This window comes from Propithecus coquereli, unplaced genomic scaffold, assembly GCF_000956105.1.
Source record: "Propithecus coquereli isolate 6110/MARCELLA unplaced genomic scaffold, Pcoq_1.0 Scaffold354, whole genome shotgun sequence".
Classification (NCBI taxonomy): Eukaryota; Metazoa; Chordata; class Mammalia; order Primates; family Indriidae; genus Propithecus; species Propithecus coquereli.
The window spans coordinates 26116-44724 of NW_012149219.1; the positions used below are offsets into that span (position 1 = coordinate 26116).

At 53.6% G+C, this 18609-nt stretch overlaps 1 protein-coding gene across 1 annotated transcript in view; it reads left to right on the top strand.

Annotated features, from left to right (window-relative positions):
- Positions 1 to 644: 644 nt before the first annotated feature.
- Positions 645 to 18609, top strand: part of LOC105816068 (solute carrier family 22 member 23) — a 48990-nt gene continuing 31025 nt past the window's right edge. The window contains exon 1 of the mRNA XM_012651385.1: positions 645 to 807. Within this exon, the coding sequence (XP_012506839.1) occupies positions 671 to 807 (137 nt within the window). The 5' untranslated portion in view covers positions 645 to 670. The remainder of the gene's footprint in view (positions 808 to 18609) is intronic.

Sequence of the window (18609 nt, forward strand, 5' to 3'; positions counted from 1 at the left end):
CCTGTGGAGAAGGAGCTTTCTGGTGGGATGATCACTGTGTGATCCGAGTCTGCTCCACTGTTTGTTTTGTGTTGTTTAATAAACGAGCTGCGATTCGGCTCCGTCTGTCTGTCTGACAGCGTGAGTAGGCTGCCTGGAGCTCAGAGTCCTGAGGAGTCCTGGAGTCGGGACCACAGGGATGGGCAGTGCAGGCGGGTGGGAACGCGGAGGTGGACATGCCTGGCTTCCTGCCCAGATGTCGAGAGTCCCCTGGTACAGTGTCAGGGCAGGAAGGGATGGCAACAGATGCACGTGAGAGGGAACGCGCCGGACGGCAAGCCCGGTGACATCCAGAGAGCAGAGGAGGTGGGAACGTTGGGGGGTGCAAACCTCTATCCCTGTAGGAAGCAGCATTTCCTGGTTTCTGAGCTGACAACGCCCTTTGGCCACCGACTTGCTCCGTGGCCTTGAGCGACGACCCTGCTCCCTTCCCTGCCTGTGAGACGTCAGCATCCCTCGCGGGGCTCTCGAGTTGGGCAGCAAATGAAAGTGATTTCAGTTCTCGGTCGGTCGCGTGGCGCACTGGCCCCCGTGCGCCCAGGACCGCCCCGGCTGCCGGGCAGGGCCCTCATCTCTCTCTTGTCGGTTCTGTGTTCCAGGAATAGAGCTCTGCCCGCCCGGAAAACGGTTCATGATCACGATGGTGGCGAGCTTCGTGGCCATGGCGGGGCAGTTCCTCATGCCTGGGCTGGCCGCGCTGTGCCGGGACTGGCAGGTGCTGCAGGCCCTCATCATCTGCCCCTTCCTGCTCATGCTGCTCTACTGGTCGTGAGTATCCCGCGCGCCCGCCCCGCGCACACACAGGCCCGGAGCCCCACACTCCTGCTCACCTCGGCCCATGATTTTTCCGAGGAGGTTCTCCTCTCTTTTTAAAAAATTCATTGTGTTAGCTTTTTATCGCGGAGACTGTTGAAACATGCACAGAGCAGGCGGCAGAGCGGACCGAGCTTCGGTGCCCTTCGCCAGCTCCAGCCGGCTGCTCCGGTCAGTCTGGCCTCATGATTTGTTATGACTGATCTGCCAGGGTGGGGGGGGTGGTAGTTTTTGCGTTGGGAGGGGCAAGTTTGGAGATGCTAAAGGATTTACAAAAGCTTCCTTATCTCTTCCAGGTGAGGGGTGGGAAAACTTCAGCCTATGGGCGTAATCCGGCCCGCGTGTGAATAAAGTTTTATTGGGACACATCCACTTTCGTGTGCTCGCACACGCATTGCCTGTGCTGCTGCCTTGGCCGGGCCAGGGTTCCGCAGGTGCAGCAGAGAAAATCTTTACTGTCTGGTCCTTTACAGAAAATGGTTTTCCCACCCTTGCTCAAGACTTTTAGAACCGTGTGTAACTTTAAGTTTTTGACTTGCTAACTTTAGGAAAAAATACGACTAAACACACTGACGTAGGGGGTTTGACCTGAGCAACTGGACTTTTTTAAACTCCCCAGAGCATTAATGTTCAGCTAAGGTTGAAACCGGTGCTCTATGGAGAGAGAGACTCATGAAAAAGAATGACTGTTTGACCCTTTTTACAAATAACTCTTTTCTCTCTTTCCCTTCCGTCCGCCCCACCCCGCGCCGATGCCCTCACTTTGCCCGCAGCGTGGCCTCCCGCAGTGTGGGCTGCAGTGCTGTGCCCCGTGGCTGTGAGCAAGTCTGTCGCGGAAACCAAGTTTCTGGCCCACACAGTCAGTCATGCCCTTGCTCGAAGGGTTCACTGGAGCTGAGCTTCCTTTCGGTGCCTGGGCGGGCAGAAAGCGCCTGCATTCTAGCTCCCTAGTACGGCAGGCCGACCCAGCGGGTAGCAGATCCGCCCGTGGAGAGGTCGTGGTGAGCGGAGGGTGCAGCTGCATTTTCCTTAAGAGCCGGCTTCTTGCTTACCGTCATGACAGGCGGCAGCGGGGAGCTGCCAGCAGCAGATGGGGAGAAGGCCACCTGCCAGGGAGGCCACCCTGCAGCCACAGCAGCCAGCACTGAGCTCCTCTGCCAGGCGCCTCCAGCCTGTGCCCCGGCCACCATCCCCACCCCTGCCGCAGCACAGGAGCCGGTGTTCCCGCACCTTCCCCCAGCAGGGTCTGCAGAGGCAGAGAATGAGATGGCGGGAGGGCGTGGCAGCTCTCTCCCTTTCATCTTTGAAGGGAGCCCTTCCAGCCCCTCCCTCGCATCATGTGCCGCTGGGCTTCACTGGTCCGGAATTCAGAGGCGCTGATTTATCTAGCAGATGCTGGCTCTGCGCCTTCCTCTGTCCCCAGCACAGATGGCAAGCACTTTACAAACAGTCAACGGTTCAGCCCTCATGGCTCATGGGAGGACAGCACTGCAGTCCCCCGTTGGCTGGGGTCAGAGCCCGGACCCGACGCCACCCGCTCCCACCACACACCTGCCCCGTCCCTGCCTTCCCTCAGCTGCTGTGCCAGCCTGCCCAGGCGGGTCCTCCCCACCCGCCGCTGCCCCGGCTCCCTCCCTGCATGGAGAGGGGCTGGAGGCCGGCAGGGCAGGGACAGCCTCTCTGAGATTCACATTCCTGGACGGGCAGACAGGGTCGTGTCCCTCCCGCTGGCTCTGCTCCTGTGTGGGAAAGAGCGGGGTTTTCAATTATCTTTTGTTTTAATTTAAATTTTAGAAACAAACATATCGAGGTCTAACAGCAGGCAGGGTAAGATGTACGTTATTTAAATACATAATAAAACCTAAGAAAAATTCTTTGAAATACACAAATTTAAAAACAAAATTGTATAGCTTTTGAAAAGGGGACTTGAAGGAGTGCGCGCAAGGACCGTGGTCCCGAGGGCTGCCCCGCTGCTTTCGGCTCGGGTGCCCAGCACTTGGCTGCGCCGCCTCCACAGCCTGCTTCGCACCTCTCTGAGCCCCCGTTTTCTCATATCTGTAAAAGCGGGTCATAGTAGTTCCTATCTCAGGGGTCATTCTGAAGACTGAAATAATGCAGGCGGAGGATATGCACAGGGGGCAGTGTGGAAGGGAGGCCTGGGCACAAGGCCTGGGGCTCTGCTGCTTAAAAGCTGTGTGACCTGGGGCAAGCTGCTTAACCTTTCTGAGCCATGATGGTCAATAGTGGGGTTTAGGAGGAGTCCACGAATAATATGAGAAGCACTTAGAACAGTGCCTGGCATTTATTACAATATGTATATTAACTGCTATGATAATCATAATTATTTTTATATTTACATCATTTAAGGTGCTTAACACATGTCTGGTCTATAAGTGCTCATAAATATTAAATATTGGCTACTATTATTATCATTGTTATATCACCTCTTAATATACATAGGAGTCTGGCTGTCATGGGGGCAGGTTAAAAAGATGGGTGGTGAGAAATGTATTTCACCTTTGCCTGCCAGCCCTGGACGGCTCCGCTAGAATTATCGGCTTCAAAGCCAGTAATTGCCACCCTTTTTATCCTCTCCCTCATTTCCACCCTTGCTCCCATCTGCTGCAGTGCGCTCTGTTGTTCGGCAGGATGGAGTGGCTTCTGGGGCGAGGGGGTGAGCTGCAGCACCAGCCAGCACGACCAGCTGTTGGTGGCAAAATATTGAGTCGCTCACTTTCCTTTAATGAGCAAGTATTTACTGCACTCACCCTGGGCGCCAGCAGCGTGCTTGGTGCTCTGGAGCACTGTAACTCCAAAGAGCAGACGTGGAAGCATGGGCATTAACAAGGACAGAAACCAAACTGCACCGGCAAAGTGCCCGAGGGGCAGGTTCTTGGGTTAGAGGCAGTAGAGACAAAAATGTGGGGATTGGCCAGAAGGGACCTTCTGGTGAAAGCAGTGGACTGAACAGACAAGCACCCTCCACACGCACACAAATGCTGGGTAAAATATGACATTCTCTTAAAACGCAACGCTGAGCTCCAGCACAAGAAAGGGAAGTTCCCCAGGACCAGAGCAAGGGGAGAATTCCAGCAGGAGCAGACACCAAGGTGGCTCACAGGGCGTCGAAACCAGAAAGAAGCCCAGGGAGCTTGGGTTTGAACTCCTGCCCTGGCTGGAGCTGAGCACTCGAGCCTCTTATGCAATCAGAACTGAGCTCCTTGAATCAAGCCAGGAGTCAAAACCGTCTGTGACAACAGGGCCAGAAAATCTTAGCCTGCCACAGGGACTCAGCCCAAAGCTGGCTGACTGCCCTGGACCGCGGGCAGAGAAAGATTCACCCTGAAGGAATCGGAGCCTGGAAGTGGGCACCACACGGGGCGCGCGTTCCTAACCCCAACCTCCGCTGAGGCCGAAGCATCAATGTCAGAACCAGTGAAGCTCACTGGACCCCTCAGGGTCAAAAGTAGAGCTTCCCACGGAGGCATTCAAGACTCACATGGAAGAAAATTCTCAATAAAGATGAGCTCACAAGCAAAAAATCACAGATCCATGGGAAATATGAGGACCAAAAACTGTAGATCAGGGAGTTTGTGTCTCAGGAACTGCAGAAAATAGAGCAATGGAAAGAGAAGTGAATGGGCTGATTGGCTTAGCAGCCCCAGGCCAGCGCTGTTCTAGATGCTGTGCACGTGCACGAGCAAGCCCCTGCTCGCTAGGAAAATGCGTTGCAGGGGTGGGGGTGGGAGGAAGTGCAGAGACTGCAAGCCCGTAAACAAGCAAGTCACATGCTTGCATAGAATCGGCGCTGAGAAGAGAGGGACAGAGAGTGACAAGTAGAGCGGGCAGGAGGGGCCCCTCTGAGGAGGTGACAGTCGTGTCGAGAACTAACACAGACTTCTGGGCAGAAAAGTGTTCCAGGAAGATGGGAACAAAACAGCCAAGGCAAAAGCTGCCTCCACTTGGGTCTTTCTGGAAGAGGAGGGAGTTGGCCGGAGTGGCTGGAGCATGTGGACAAGGGTGGGGAGAGGTGCCTCAGAGCGTGGCCCCCGTGGCCCTGAGCACCAGGGGATTGTTCTGCAAAGCTGTCGTTAGGAGGTTGTAAGCAGAGGAATAACGTGCTCCGGTTCGTGCTCTGAGAGGATCTGTCTGCTGTGTGGCGAAGGGACAGAGTGGGCGAGGGGCGGGTGCCACCTGCAGAATCTGATTTGAGAAACGCTTTACCAGTGGTGCCATTGAGACTTGCTGCCGGATTCGATGTGGCACACAAAGATGACAGAAGAAGCAGTGACCGTCTCCTAAGATGGGGAGATAGAGCTTTATGACACATTCAGGCCCAGGAGGGATGGAGCTGAAGTCCGGTCCTGCCATCAGCGTGTGGAGGGCAGCAGGATGGAGTGACCTGCTGGGGGACAGCCTTGAGCAGGGGCGTTTCCATCTTGAGGGAAAGGGGGTTGCTGAGCCAAGCTTAGAGACTCAATCGAAGCCACAGCCTGTTTTAAGATGTAGGTTTTATTATTATCGAGGTGTAGTGAGGTCCACAGAGCAGGAGACGGCAGCCATCGGAACGTCATTTATTACCCGCAGTTCCCAAGAGGAGGGGGTGCGCCACACAGGGCCACGTGGGGAAGCCCCAGGGTCGGGCAGGAGGCTTTATTGTGGTTTCTGCAGGAGGGAATGGGTGAGGCAGGGTAAGCAGGCTTAGGGTTGGCCCGTTTGGATAGTCCCAGCAGGCTCTGGGGTACAGGGGCTGTCCCTAGTTGTCTGATACCTGGTCCTGGTCCCAGGGTGATTGGGGTAGGTGGTTAGTGGCTCAGAGTGTGAGAACCCGACACAGGAAGTGGTTGGGTGTGGGTTCCGGACCGGTTGGCTTGCACGCGACACCTGCACTCGCAGGTGGATCTTTCACTATCTCTAGGAATTGGCTGACCCTGGGAGGGCCGTCTCTCCAGGATCAGCAAGGCCTCCGATGTCAAAACATCAGGAAATACAGAAAATATAAAGGCCTGATTAATACGCAGTTCTTCTGCAGCTACAGGGTTACAGAATGTTCTGGAATGAAGTGCCCCCAAAGGTGGAGTCACCAGCCAGGAAGAAGTGGCAGTGGCAGCAGTGCGGTGCACCCAGAGACTGGACAGGGCTTTGGCAGGTGCTCTCTGGTGACAGGAAGATGTAACACGTGAATGATTTGTGCCCCAGCACGTGGAGCCAGGGTGGGAGATCAGTGTCATCACATGGGCTGCGCGGGGGTGCTCATAGCACGTTTGCCTCCCAGGCCCAGGTGGGACAGCTGTCATTTTCCTGTGGGCTTCAGGTACGGGAAGGGCTGCAGGAGCCGGAGAGAATGGAAGGGCGCGCACGCGGGCGGCCGCGTTCCGGGTGCTTTGCAGAGTCAGACCCGGGCGCTTGGCCGCGAAGCAAGAGCAGAGGGAGTGCTTGGGAGTGTTTCCACCTGGATGTAAACCTCGTCGAAGGTGGTTGGTAATTCCACTGATGGCCGCAGACGCCGCCACTGGGATCTGCCCCATCTCAGTACTTCGGGATACAGGGACCAAACAAACATATGTTTAATCATTTTTATTGGGCATTTGTAATTAATATCACTTAAGAAAGGACAGCAGACCTGCAATGTTAATCTAGAAGGAAGTCATACCTGGTCCCTTTTTCCAGAAGAACTGTGGAATTCTTGCAGGGTCACAGCAAATAAATGAGGGGTGGGAGGGGTTTCGAGATCCAAGCCACAGGCGGAGGAGGCCTCCAGGAGGAACCCCGCGCAGCTGTGCTGGTGAGACAGGTGGCAGGTGATGCCAGACTGGGAGAGGGAGCTGGCTGGAAGGGCCGCTGCTTTCAAATTGTACAAACTGGGGAAAGCTGCCCTTTCTGGGTGGCCGTAGCCTGCACCCGGGTGCCTGACTTGATGACATCACCTTCCTTGGTTGGGAGCCCTTGTGGGAGGCACAGCCTAGTCACTATATTCAGAGGTCCAGGTCCTTGTCATGTCAGAACATCTCAGAAGATGGCAGGGGAGAAGATCAGGGAGATAAGACGTGGGACAGGGTGGCATCAGTTTTCCGGGGGAGTCACCATCGAGGAATGACACGGGGAGGAGGCTGCCTCGTGCTGTCCGTCCGAAGCGGGTTGGAGGAAACTCGGGGAGTAGGGTTCGGAGAGGCAACGAAGACGTGAGCACCGCCGTCCCGCAGTGCTGGTGCGTGCCGTCGCTGCGCCCGCAGGTAAAGCGGCAGCGCTGCGTGCACACTGCTATTGGTAGCACACTTATCCGCGCCTCTGCTTCGGACCGGCCTGAGCGGGTGGACAGTTGTGCCGTCAATTCCGTGAGCTGCCCAGTGCGACCCTCGTGTGAGTACCCACTGGGCTCCAGTCAGTGCTTTGTAAATATCTCAGTGTTGTCATAAACAAGGCAGACACGGCCCTGCCCTTGTGGAGCAACTCAGCAAGGAAGGGAGAGGGCGCACGTTGACATCCAGGCCTCCTTTGTGACAGCTCCATGCACTGCGATGTTTGCTGATTTGAGTGTATTTTAAAATTTTAGGGGTGTGCTGTTCTCAAATCAGCTGCAAGCTTCTTAGGTGTGACAGTATATGGACCATAGTACTCTTGAATCCCTTAGATCTTCCTAGATCTAAGGAACAGGTGGTTGGTGGGTTTGTTCCTGTTTCTAGATGGCAAAACCAAGGAATCAAAAACCTTCACTAAAATACTCAGAAGTGTGGGAAAATCATTAAAAAGTGGTTTTCAAATGTCAGTGTACCTCCAAGTGCAGTCCATGGGCCAGTGCATCAGCCTCACTTGGGAACTTGTTAGAAACACAAATTCTGAGACCCGGGCCCTCTGCTGAACAAGAGTAGTACGGTGGGGGTCTGCGTGTTAAGAAGCCCTCCAGGGGTGCTGACAAGGCCTGAAGTTTGAGAAGTGGTCGCCTACCAGGCTACCCACCAGAGAAGAACGAGCCAAACTTCCTGCGTACAGAACACAGGACTGACGCACTTTGATAAAAAGGTGTCGGGAAGGCCCAGGGGAGCCTCTGGGTCAGCCGTGCAGAGCCCACGCTCATAAACGAAAGGGTTCGGGGCTCTGCGGTGAATGAAACAGGGCCGTCCTAGCAGAGTCCGTGAGATCTGACTGCCAGTCGAATTCCTCTGTGGAGACAGATGTCGCGCTGACCGACTCGGACAGCGGAAGTCATAGGTGCTCCTGGAGAGGACGAAAGAACGTTAAAAAAAAAAAAAAAGCTTGGTCCTGGATCTCCCCATTTTATCTGCACTGTGGGGACAGACACGGGTGCAGGTACATTTTGGAGTCTTCAGTCATGGCCGTGCTCCAGGCAGACGGGAAGAGAAGGCTTTCCCTGCGCGGCTTACCTGACGGTAAGGCACCTGAGGGCGTTTCCCCTCAAAGCGCTTTCTGCTCCCAAACACCTCTGCAACCCTTCAAGGGAGCAGGTGGGTGCGGTTTCCTTGCACTCTGTCCAAAGACTGTCAACTAAGTACATGCCTACAAGCGAAAGATCCTCACCTTGGACTCACCTAGCGTGGGTGTTTCACGTGAGCCCTTTGGAGAAGGAACAGCAGACAGACCGCAGACGTGCGAAGACGGAGAGTCGTTAACTACACTCTGCTCAGCTGGAATCTCCTTGTGATGCGAGAAAGCGCTGTCGGCAATCAGCGCCATCATCGAAAGCATCTGGGACGGCAATAGAAGATAATAAGCCGTAGGGGAAATAAGGAGGAAATTAGCGAAAGATCAAGCTGCACTGTGGAACTTTGAAGCGTAAGTAACAGCACCAGTTCCCCAGATGAAGAGAGAAGCCGCAGAGCAGAGGAAACGGGCGCACCGTCACCAGGGCAGGCCGGCTGGGGAGGAGACCCGTCCAGAGGTTGGTCTTGCAGAAACGCTTAGGAAGAACATACATGCTCAAAGGAGTTTTAATTTTTTTTAATTTGAAGAGGAAAGCCATTATGAAAACATTTAAATGGCCTCACATTAGGTAAATGTACAGTTTTTTTTTAGTTACCAACAATTCCAATATGTAAATGGTCCTAATTCTTGGCTCTGTTGAGTATCGTTAGAGATATCTTGGTCTCGGAAGCCAAGGCGGGTCAGGCCTGGTTAGTACTTGGATGGGAGAAATATTTTGGCCAGAATAATACTGATTTTTTCACTTTTCTTAAGGGTTTGTTTCTTAGGCCCTACTAAACACTTCATATAACTTAGCTCTGGAGCAGCTGCTAGGACGGCCTCCAGCACAGATGAAGAAACTGAGGCCCAGAGGGAGTTAACGACTTGCTAAGGCCCCATAGCTGGGCGGCAGGCCGGGGTCTAACTCCAGCAGGTGGACCCGGGAGCCAGATGGAGACCACGGGCTGCCCGGCCCAGCCACACACACCATGCCACCCACTGCTGGCCCCGCGGACCCGGAGCACCAGGCGGGGCGAGTCCCCTGGGCCGCCGCCAGCAGCGTTGTGCCTGGCACAGCTACGCCTCTCTCCCGGGGACTGCTTCATGCCCTCTTTTTTATTTAGTGTATTGTTTCACATTCACAAAGCATTTCTAAAATCATTGAGGGATCAGCACTTACCCTAACGGGGAATCGGTAAACCTTTGTTAAGTGGATGGATGAATTTTGCTTCTTGTCATTGTTGGAATGACGTTAAAAGACCCTTTAAAATTTTTCATATACATGTAATCCAGCAGGTATTAACCACTTCCTTTTTTTTGCCAAAACATACTTGAGGGACACAGCATCTTCCCCCATCAAAAAGGGGTCAAAAGCCACATTGTACAAGAGACTGTTATAAAGTAAGAGCTGTGGGAGTCCCTCACGTGAGGCAGCCTGAACTCAGTCGTGCCAGCTGTTACGTCACCGGAAACGTTTTCCTCGAGGGAGAGTGAAAGAGGAGTCAGGAAAAGCACATAGTCTCTGGGAGCATGAATAAATAGGCAATTATTTTTGTAGGTTATCAAATAGTTAATTTGGGGGCAAGTATAGGAAACTTAAAGAGAAAAAAATTATAGGCAAATTCTATTTGCCTACAAACTGCCTAGACTGCAGAAAGATTAGGTAACACTCTGACAAAAGGCAATGTAGAAATACCAATGGCAGCCCGTATTTCAGTTGTAAAAATCAAGCAATTAAAAGTGAGATCAAAATATTCTCCAAGTCGGCGTTTTGTGGTTTGCTGATGGTGTGGAATTTTAGGGAGCCCTCAGGCAAGAGGCTGCCCCATTTTCAACTTCTGAGTACGCAGAGATTGTGTAAAATAATAGGAACCCACGTGTCAACACAACTGCCTCCAAGAAGTGAAGAGAGGCCCGTGAAGGTAGGGAGATGCGGTCGTGGGCCACCCTGGCTGTACCAGAGCTTCCAGCCTCTGCTCTGAAGGGCAGCGTTGCTGTCCCCACCCAGTGCCAGCCTTTGCCCTTACCGAGGTCCCTCTCACCACCCTGCCCCTGCCCCAGGAAGCTGGGGTTGCTTCAAGCCAGCTAAGGGTCCATGCAGCCTTGAAACCAGGCGGAGCACAGCCAGCATTGCGTGTGTGTGCACGTGTGCATGTGTGGATGTGCACATGCAGTGTGCGTGTGTGTGCACGTGTGCATGTGTGTATGTGCACATGTACGTGCTTTGTGGGGCTGAGTGATTGGCAGCTGGCAGAGACCAGGTGGCAGGCCTCTAGTGACCAGGCTGTAGCTGCCAGGTGGTTGCTGCACTGGCAGCTGGCACATGTGCACGTGGATGGATAGAGTGAGGCCAGGGGGACCTAGCCACCCATCAGGTTGGCCTTGGGGACTTTGGCAAAGCACACGACCAGTACTGAAAGAGTGGCAGACCTAGACAGGCAATCAGGATGGCCTCACTCAGCCATTGGGATCAGCTAATGAGCCGTAACTTGGTTGCAGTTGGGAGAGGCGTGTGTGGTGACAGGTAGAGGCCACCTTCCGGAGCCAGGCATGAGGTCAGGGCAGGCCCAGCAGGGAAGCCACCCTGACTGTGCGTGAATGCTGTGGCCGTGGGCCCCGTTGGCAACCCGGAATGGAACCCGCAAGGGGGAAAACCAAAGTCCCGCGGAGGGGGTAGCTGGACTCCCAGGACGGGCTGCTGTGCAGAGGTGCTGACCAAGTGCATCAGAAGCAGAAGCACCAGAGATCCTTTGTTCCTCTGCCCACTTGCCTCCTCACGTGGTTTTGCAAATCACACTTCCTTTTACCATTTGCAAAAATGCCAAATGAATCCCCCCGGCAGCATTATAATTGGAATGTCCTGTGTGCCTTGTATTCTCTGCAGCCGGATAATGGCTTACGTAGACGGATGAGTGCAAGAGCAGAGGGGGAGGAAGTAGCAGGTAAAAGTGGAGAAAGTTAACCCAGCTACATCCGAGGTTACAGATTGTGGGTGAAGCTGTATTTTAGCTGAATTCCAAGTATTCACTTGCTTATAATATGAGGAAGATTTTAAATTGATACCAACTGTTGTAAATTCAGAGTTGGTTAATTATGAAAGGGCCTGCTCCAAAGACATTTTAGGTACTGACTTCATTTATTCTGCCTGGCAAAAACCTACAGCAGCAGAAGCATGCGTGTCCAGTGTGCTGCCACGACCAGCATCTTCTCACCTTGCAGGAGGAGGCCGCCGCGACCAGAAGCCCCAAATCTACAGAGAATGTGGAAGCCAGGCAAGGCCGTGGTGCCGCTCCACACCCCTTGTCTATGGATGTGGGGAAACTGAGGCCCAGAGGAATAAGGCAACTTGCCTAAGGTTTCAAAACTGATAGACAAACTCTGGGTTCCTGATAGGTTCTCTCCATAATTTCTCAGAAATATGCAGAATTATGGAGCCTAGGCATATATCACTTTGAAAAACAATAGAGACACAAAGTTCTGAGCTTATGTGACAGATAAATTAGTAGGATGGTCATTTAAATTATGAAAGAACTTTTCTACCAAGAGATTTGCAAGGAGTCCATTTGCCTTAGGAAAACTTTAGGATTTCACCATCTTCCTATAATGAGAATTATAAACTCGAATTTTTCTGAAAGAGCAAATTCATCCATTCGCTATATCCTGAATCAGACCGTCTCACCTTATTTTTTTTTAACACCAAACAGAACTAAAGTTAAAAAAAGAAAGAAAGAAATCCAAGTGGAAGCTTATGTACAGGATCCAAGCCTCTATTTTTTGTAAAAGCTTTAACTGGAAACTGAAGATATTCCCCCAACTGGTATTTAATTCAACTGTAGCCTTTAATTTAATTTTTTGAGACTCTCTTCAGAATCTCATAACATTCTGATTGATACTCGGTAATACCACGAAGCGTCAGCATCTAGAATCACCTCTTTTAGTCAGAAGCACCCTCAGAATAGCGCACAGCCCCTCACGTCACACGCAGGGACACCCCACCTCCACGGAGCCCTCGTCCCTCTCCCACCTCCGGTCCTGGCGTTGCGTCCCTCCCTGTGTTGGAGGGGCCTATTTGACAGACGTTCCTCCCTTGTCAGGCATTTGTTACTCAACATGTTTTTCCCCCAACTAGACAGTGAGCCCCTGGGGCCCAGACCCCGTGTGTGGTTCATCTCCCCGTCAGCCCGTCCCTGGCAGGTGGACGGTGCCCAGAACACGCCGACCCCATGAGTCATGTCACGTGGAACCCAGCCGGGAGGGAGTGCCTGTGTACACAGATAGCACCCTAAAACTAAATACTTTGAAAAACAAATAAAGGAGTGACTTGCGGGTAAAATTAATTTAATAAGCATTAGAGATTAGTCTTATTTCCTTCCTGTATTTTCTTTATGAGTAAATGTGCCAGTATGGTGTGTAAAAGAGGATAGATGTGCTTCTCACACGGAGAATTGCCAAACTGGCATTTCACCAGAGCGGGGGTCAAATGAATTAGCAAGAAGGCAGCAGCATAGTACACGTGTCTGTGTCAGGTTCTCCAGTTCCTCAGAGGAATAATTTACTTTGAAACATCAAGGAAAAATGATCAACTTCATATTACAGAAGGATCACAGTATGGAGTTTTAACGCCTGATTGCACTGAGCGACTATGCAGGTTGCAGGACTAAGATGTAAACAGGTGCGTGAAATGTAAATCACGCGGGCTGGAGACTCAGCCAGGCTCCACCGGAACGAGGAGGGCGGGCTCGTGCATCAGAAGCAGGGCACTGCTGTTAGCTCCTGAGGTACCACGGTCTGAGAGGCATGGGGGGGTGGAGGTGTGGAGGACGGACCACAGGTGCTCTGCGTGGGAACTGCATTCTCACACTCAGCTCTGAGGGCCGGCGATGCAGTTGTGTTAATTAAGAAAGCGCAGAGGAATGTTTATACCTTGATACAGTAACATCTTTTATGTGATACCACTGGGAAAAAGAGTTCCATGTAAATAAATTTCCCATATAACTCTTTAAGAGCCAATGCTTCGTCACAGCTTTTTTAAGCAAAACTGTGATGTAGAGAAAGTTCCACTGGTCCAGGGGTCTGAAGCCCCAGGTTCCGGGCCTGCCTCTGCTATTCACGCAGCTCTCGGCGGGGCGTTGGTGCCGCCAGGCCCAGCTCATCTGCAGAGCAGCGAGGGGCTGGGTCAAGTGCAAACCCGAGATCCCCTTCTGACTGCAGTTCTCTTTCCTAACTTTGCCTTTCCCTGGTGAGCCAGCGAAGGGCTGTCACAGCGGCAGCAGGTGGCACTGTGTTGTGGCGGCATGCGAGCTCCCTGCACGCCAGGAGAGGGTGGAGCACATGTGCGTCCCCGTTGACGGACTGCCGTGTGCGGCTGGCCTGCCCTCCCTCCGCCGCCTGGCCACAGACAGTCCTCATTGCCTTCAGGTGCCCACTCTGCTCAGAGGCCCCTGCCCGTGGCTTGTTGCCTGGAGTTTTGTCACCCAGAATTCAGCTGAGTTAAGACCCCAAGTGCTCTTCAGTGAAGCAAGCCTGGGTTTTCAGTGAACGGACTGTGTAACTCCCACCCCTTTCGCTTCATTTCTGACTCTGGGCTTTTTTTAGATTAGTTGAAACCACGGGGTAAGGGACCCGTCACTCCACACAGCGTTTTTGTGTTAGGTTTTGTGTTCCAAGTACGTGCTGGAAACTGGTGGCGTTAGGTTGTTCCGAGGTTCCGTGGACCTTGCGTTAGCGTCCTCAGCTCACAGGTAGGAGGCTAACATGCTTTTTTCATACAAGACTTCAGATATGAGCCGCTATGCACAGCACCTGGTGGGGAAGGTCTCTGGAGTACCAGGCGGGCCAGTGTGTACCGATCTAGAAGGAAGAGAATTTTTGAGAGTGAAAATGGCATTTTTCCCTGAAATGTGGGGGTGGCGTGTTATAGCAGAGGAAGCCTGGAGATGTCTGGCGCGTGAGTGCCCGGAATGCAGTTTGGAAGGGCGCGCACCCAGCCGGGGAGAGGCTAGCCCTGGGGAGGGAGGCACGGGGGGAGGAGGGGCAGCGGGGAGGGCAGTACGGGGCCACCTGGATGGGGGCGAGAGGTCCAGGAGGGCTTTTGTCTTCTCTGTAATAGTTTAGTTACAGTAAAATACACATAAAATTTACCACTTTAACCGTTTTTAAGTGGGCAGTTCAGTGGCGTTAAGTGCATCACCGTGGTGTGCAGCCCTCACCACCCCCCATCTGCAGAACTTTTTCATCTTCCCAAACTGGAACTCTGTCCCCATTAAACACTCACCCCCCATTCTTTCCTCCCTTCCGCCCCTGACAGCCCCATCCTGCTTTCTGTGTCTGTGGATTCGACTCCCCCGGGTTCCTCACCTAGGAACGCACCATGTGTGTCCGTTCGTGACCGGCTTATCTCACTGCCTGTAATGTCTTCTAGCCTCCCCTACACTGTAGCCTGTGTCAGAAGTTCCTGCGCTTTTAAGGCTGAATCATTCCCCACTGTATGGGTAGACCACATTTCGTTTGACCGTTCATCCATTGACGGAATCTGTAATATTTTAATTTTTAAGCAGAGAACCGATTTATCTGTGATTTGCTTAATTAAGCATTAACTCCACGGCCAAGCTCTTTGGTCTTGGTTTCTCCAACTGTAACTCACTGGCGATCGCCGCCTCCCAGGGTCGCTGGGACAGTAGAGGTGGCGCGAGGGGGCCACGCAGGGTTCCTGCAGCACAGCGCCGCACCAGCCCCAGCTCGGCTCGAGCCGCGGTCACGTCCACGGGCAGCCCTGTCACTCACCCCAAATACCAAACCGTGCTGAACGCCATCTGGGTCCACGCCACGCTGTCACCCAGCACATGAACGCTCTGCAGCGAAAAGCCTGCGGGCCCCATGAGGAGAGATGGGCGGAGGCTAAAGACGCTCGCATCCCTGTCAGTTCTGCCGCCATGGAGTTCAGGCCAGCCCGGCCATCATGCCAAGTTCAGTGAAAGGCTTCTTGAGTCTGGAATTGTGAAGGAGGCACCGTGGACTTTCTAACCATCCGAGCATGTTTCTGAAGAGGACTCAGGTCCGGGCATCGTTCCCCTCTGGCAAGAGGTCGCTGGATGTGTCGTCAGGAGGAGGGAGCCTCTGCCCACGGCCCCGGAGGAGCTCTGCAGGGATAAGATGGGTGAGCACTGAGTCGAGCTGAGACCCAGGCCCAGCAAGGGCAGCTGCCCGGTGTGCTGCTCGGAGGGTGTGTTTTGTGCCCAGCCTCGACTTGCCACGCACGCAGGCACAGCGCTTCCGTGAGCCGCCTACTCGACGCGCCCCGCAGGCCATCAGCAGACGCCAGTTGTGAGATCCTCCAAATTGGCAAGTGTGCTACACAGACTAAGGGACAGATCCTCAGGCCCCTCCATGGCTGTGTCAGCACTGCACCTGGGGACTCTGAAACGTGCTTGCTGGGACGGCAGCTTTGTGCCTCTTTCTCCCTCTCTCTCTCTCTACCCCTGGGGGACCGTAAGCAAACACAGCCCAGAAGTGCCTCTGCCTGCTCCCTCCTGGTCCTGGGTGACCTCAGCACAAACATTCTGCTCTAGGGACTGTCCTCGTCCTGAGCAGCTCTTTAGAAGCAAAGATAAAAATACCCTCCACTGTGCATGCATCAGGCCTTTGTCCTTGCTGTGCCCCCCAGTCCCCGCATGGGGTTTAGGGCTTGAGCAGAGCCAGTGGGGACTTCGAGTCTGCCTGCACCCTTCCTGCAGGAGCCCTGGGCAATCCGTGCACTGGCCGGCTCAGAACCATCGCTTGTCAGGTGTGAAGGCTGAGCTCCTTCAGGTCTTCCCAGCCTGAAAATCTCTCGAGCCAGACTGTCAGGTTCAAATCCCAACTCTGCCAATGAGTGGCTGTGTGATCCCAGGCAACGTACTTGAACTTTATTTGTCGGAGTTTCTCATCTGTAAGATGGGGATGATAATCGAACACCCACATTATAAAGAATTAAATACTTGCATCCTTGGAAACTTCCCGTTCCACTCCTGTGGGTCCAGACAAGCCGTCTGCTCTGTGCACCGACTTCCTTTTCCCGGGCCTGGGACTCCCCTGGCTTGGGCCTCTCCCTGGCCTCACAGATGTGTTGTGATAACGGACAACTACAAAGATGCGAAAAACAACAAAAAGTTCTGCCATCCTGGCCACAGCTGCTTCTGGGAGCCACTGTGACTTTTATACTTGGTCACCTTTTATACTATTTGCAGAAGCCACCCTCAAGGTCGTTTGGTGGCCATCCCCTGGTGAGAGTGTGCCGGGCAGACCCGGCCTCCAGCTGCCTCCTGTGCCTTCTGATTTTTTGTTAAAAATAATCAATTTCTCTGAGGTTCAGCTCTGTTCTTCTCAGGTCCTGGGCCACCGCCTGGCTTTTTAATTTGCATGGCATTATTACATTATGTACTTGTCAGGAGATATTTCATTAAGTTCCCGTAATGCGGCCATACTGCGTATTATCCAAACTGAAACAACCCTCTCTGGGCTCACTCATAGGCCAGCAGCCCAACGAGTTCTTTATGACTCTGCAGCAAATTCAGGTTCGTGGAGAGGATCGTAAAGTTAAGGATTCCCTGCGTGCACCCTTCGGGCTGTGTGGTTCTGGACGCCGCTAGAACGGTACTCCCAAACTCCAGTCCCTGGAGTGCCATCCAGAAATTTGGGTCTGCTGCTCTGCTGTGTCCGCTGAGGTTGAGGGCGTGGGCCTGGGAGTTAGGCTGGGTTCAGATCCCAACTACGTGCAATAGCTGCGTAATCCTGAGCGATGTGCTTGAACTCTCTTTGCCTGATTTTAATAACAGTGCCTCCACGCAGTGAGCTTGAGAGCATGAAGCACGTGGGAGGCTGGTAGAAGGGTGCCTGCTGATCACAAGCCCTGTCGTGGGAAGGAGGTTTGCAGTGCCGTCTGCCGTGGGAGACAGCTGTGTGGCTAAGGGGGTGGCCCGGGATCTCGTGCCCCCGTCCCCTGGAGAGCTGTTTCTGTGCTTCAGTTCACCCCGTCCCATGGCTGCGCTCCTTAGATTCCATAGCACGCGGGATCGCCCGCTGCCTGGGCCTGCCTCTCTGCCCGCCTCTTCTCTTCTCCTCTCGTCCCGTCGGCAGCATTCTGGTTTACAGCGGGCAGCTCTCTGAACACAGCACGCCATCCCATGCCTGGGCCCCGTCCCCACACACACCTGAAGCTCGCTGGGCCTCACCCTCCGCTGCTCATCTTCTAAACCAGCTAGGCAGAGCACCGTCTCTCCACAGCGTCCCCGACCAGCCTGGACTGCCTGCCCGGGGTGGCCCCCAGCGTACCCCCAACTATGCAGACTCCCATCCAGATAGCTCCTAAGTCTGGGGGTGTGTGTGTGTGCTTTGTTTATCTGTCTGTGTTCACAGAAGTCTCCCTGTACAAGACATGGGGTCAACAGTGTATCCCTTTGAGATGGATTTAGTACGTGTGAGACAAAATTAATTTGGTGACCCAGTGAGAGCAGGAGCTCCAAAAGAGGCCCACACCCTCTTCTTAAATCCTAGGGTCACGCCGTGCCTTTGCAGACAGAGCCTTCCTGAAGCCTGCTCTGAAGCTGTGCTAGAAAGGCACCTGCTGTCGTCACTTCTCATGGGGTGTGTGTTTGTTGTCAGCTGTTCGCTGTCCAAACTCTGCCGTCTTTAGACCCGACTGGGCGACGTGATGAGCTAGAGAGTGAGGGTCGGTTCAGGGAGCAGGAAGCGTCCCGAGGCCTGTCAGCCCGTGCACCGCCGCTCTGGTCTCCGCCCGTGGCTGTGAAACCTGGACAAGGAGAGAATGTTCTCCTAAGGGCTCGGCAGCCCAGCGAGGCGCAGGAGCGGCCAAGTTGAGCCCTCGCTGGGATTCGCGAAACAAAATGTCTGCCTGGTCTGCAGAGCGCAGGTTTCAGCCTGAAGACAAAGTGACACTACTCAAGTACGAGTCGCTCTGTGTTTCCCCTGAGCTGTCACTCACCTCCCACCCAGGCATCCAAACCGTGCAGTGAACACGTCACCGCAGCACTGGCCGCCCTGCGGGAAAGCTCGGGCAGTGACGACACCACGCTCCCTGCCGCCGCCTGTGTCCTCAGCCCTGGGCCCGCTGCTGGGATCCTGGTCCCAGACACGGGAAGGTGGGGCCGCGGCTCCCCCACCCCCTCTTTTGTTCTCTGGTCCTTGTTCTCCATTCATGGTCTTAATTCTCAAACTCCGTTTCCTGCCATGGAGTTCCATATGCATTTGATATAAACAATTTTAAAATTTTGTGACAGGACACAAATTTCCATGTGTTCTATACCATATTTTAAACACTTCAGAGACCACCTACAAAATCAC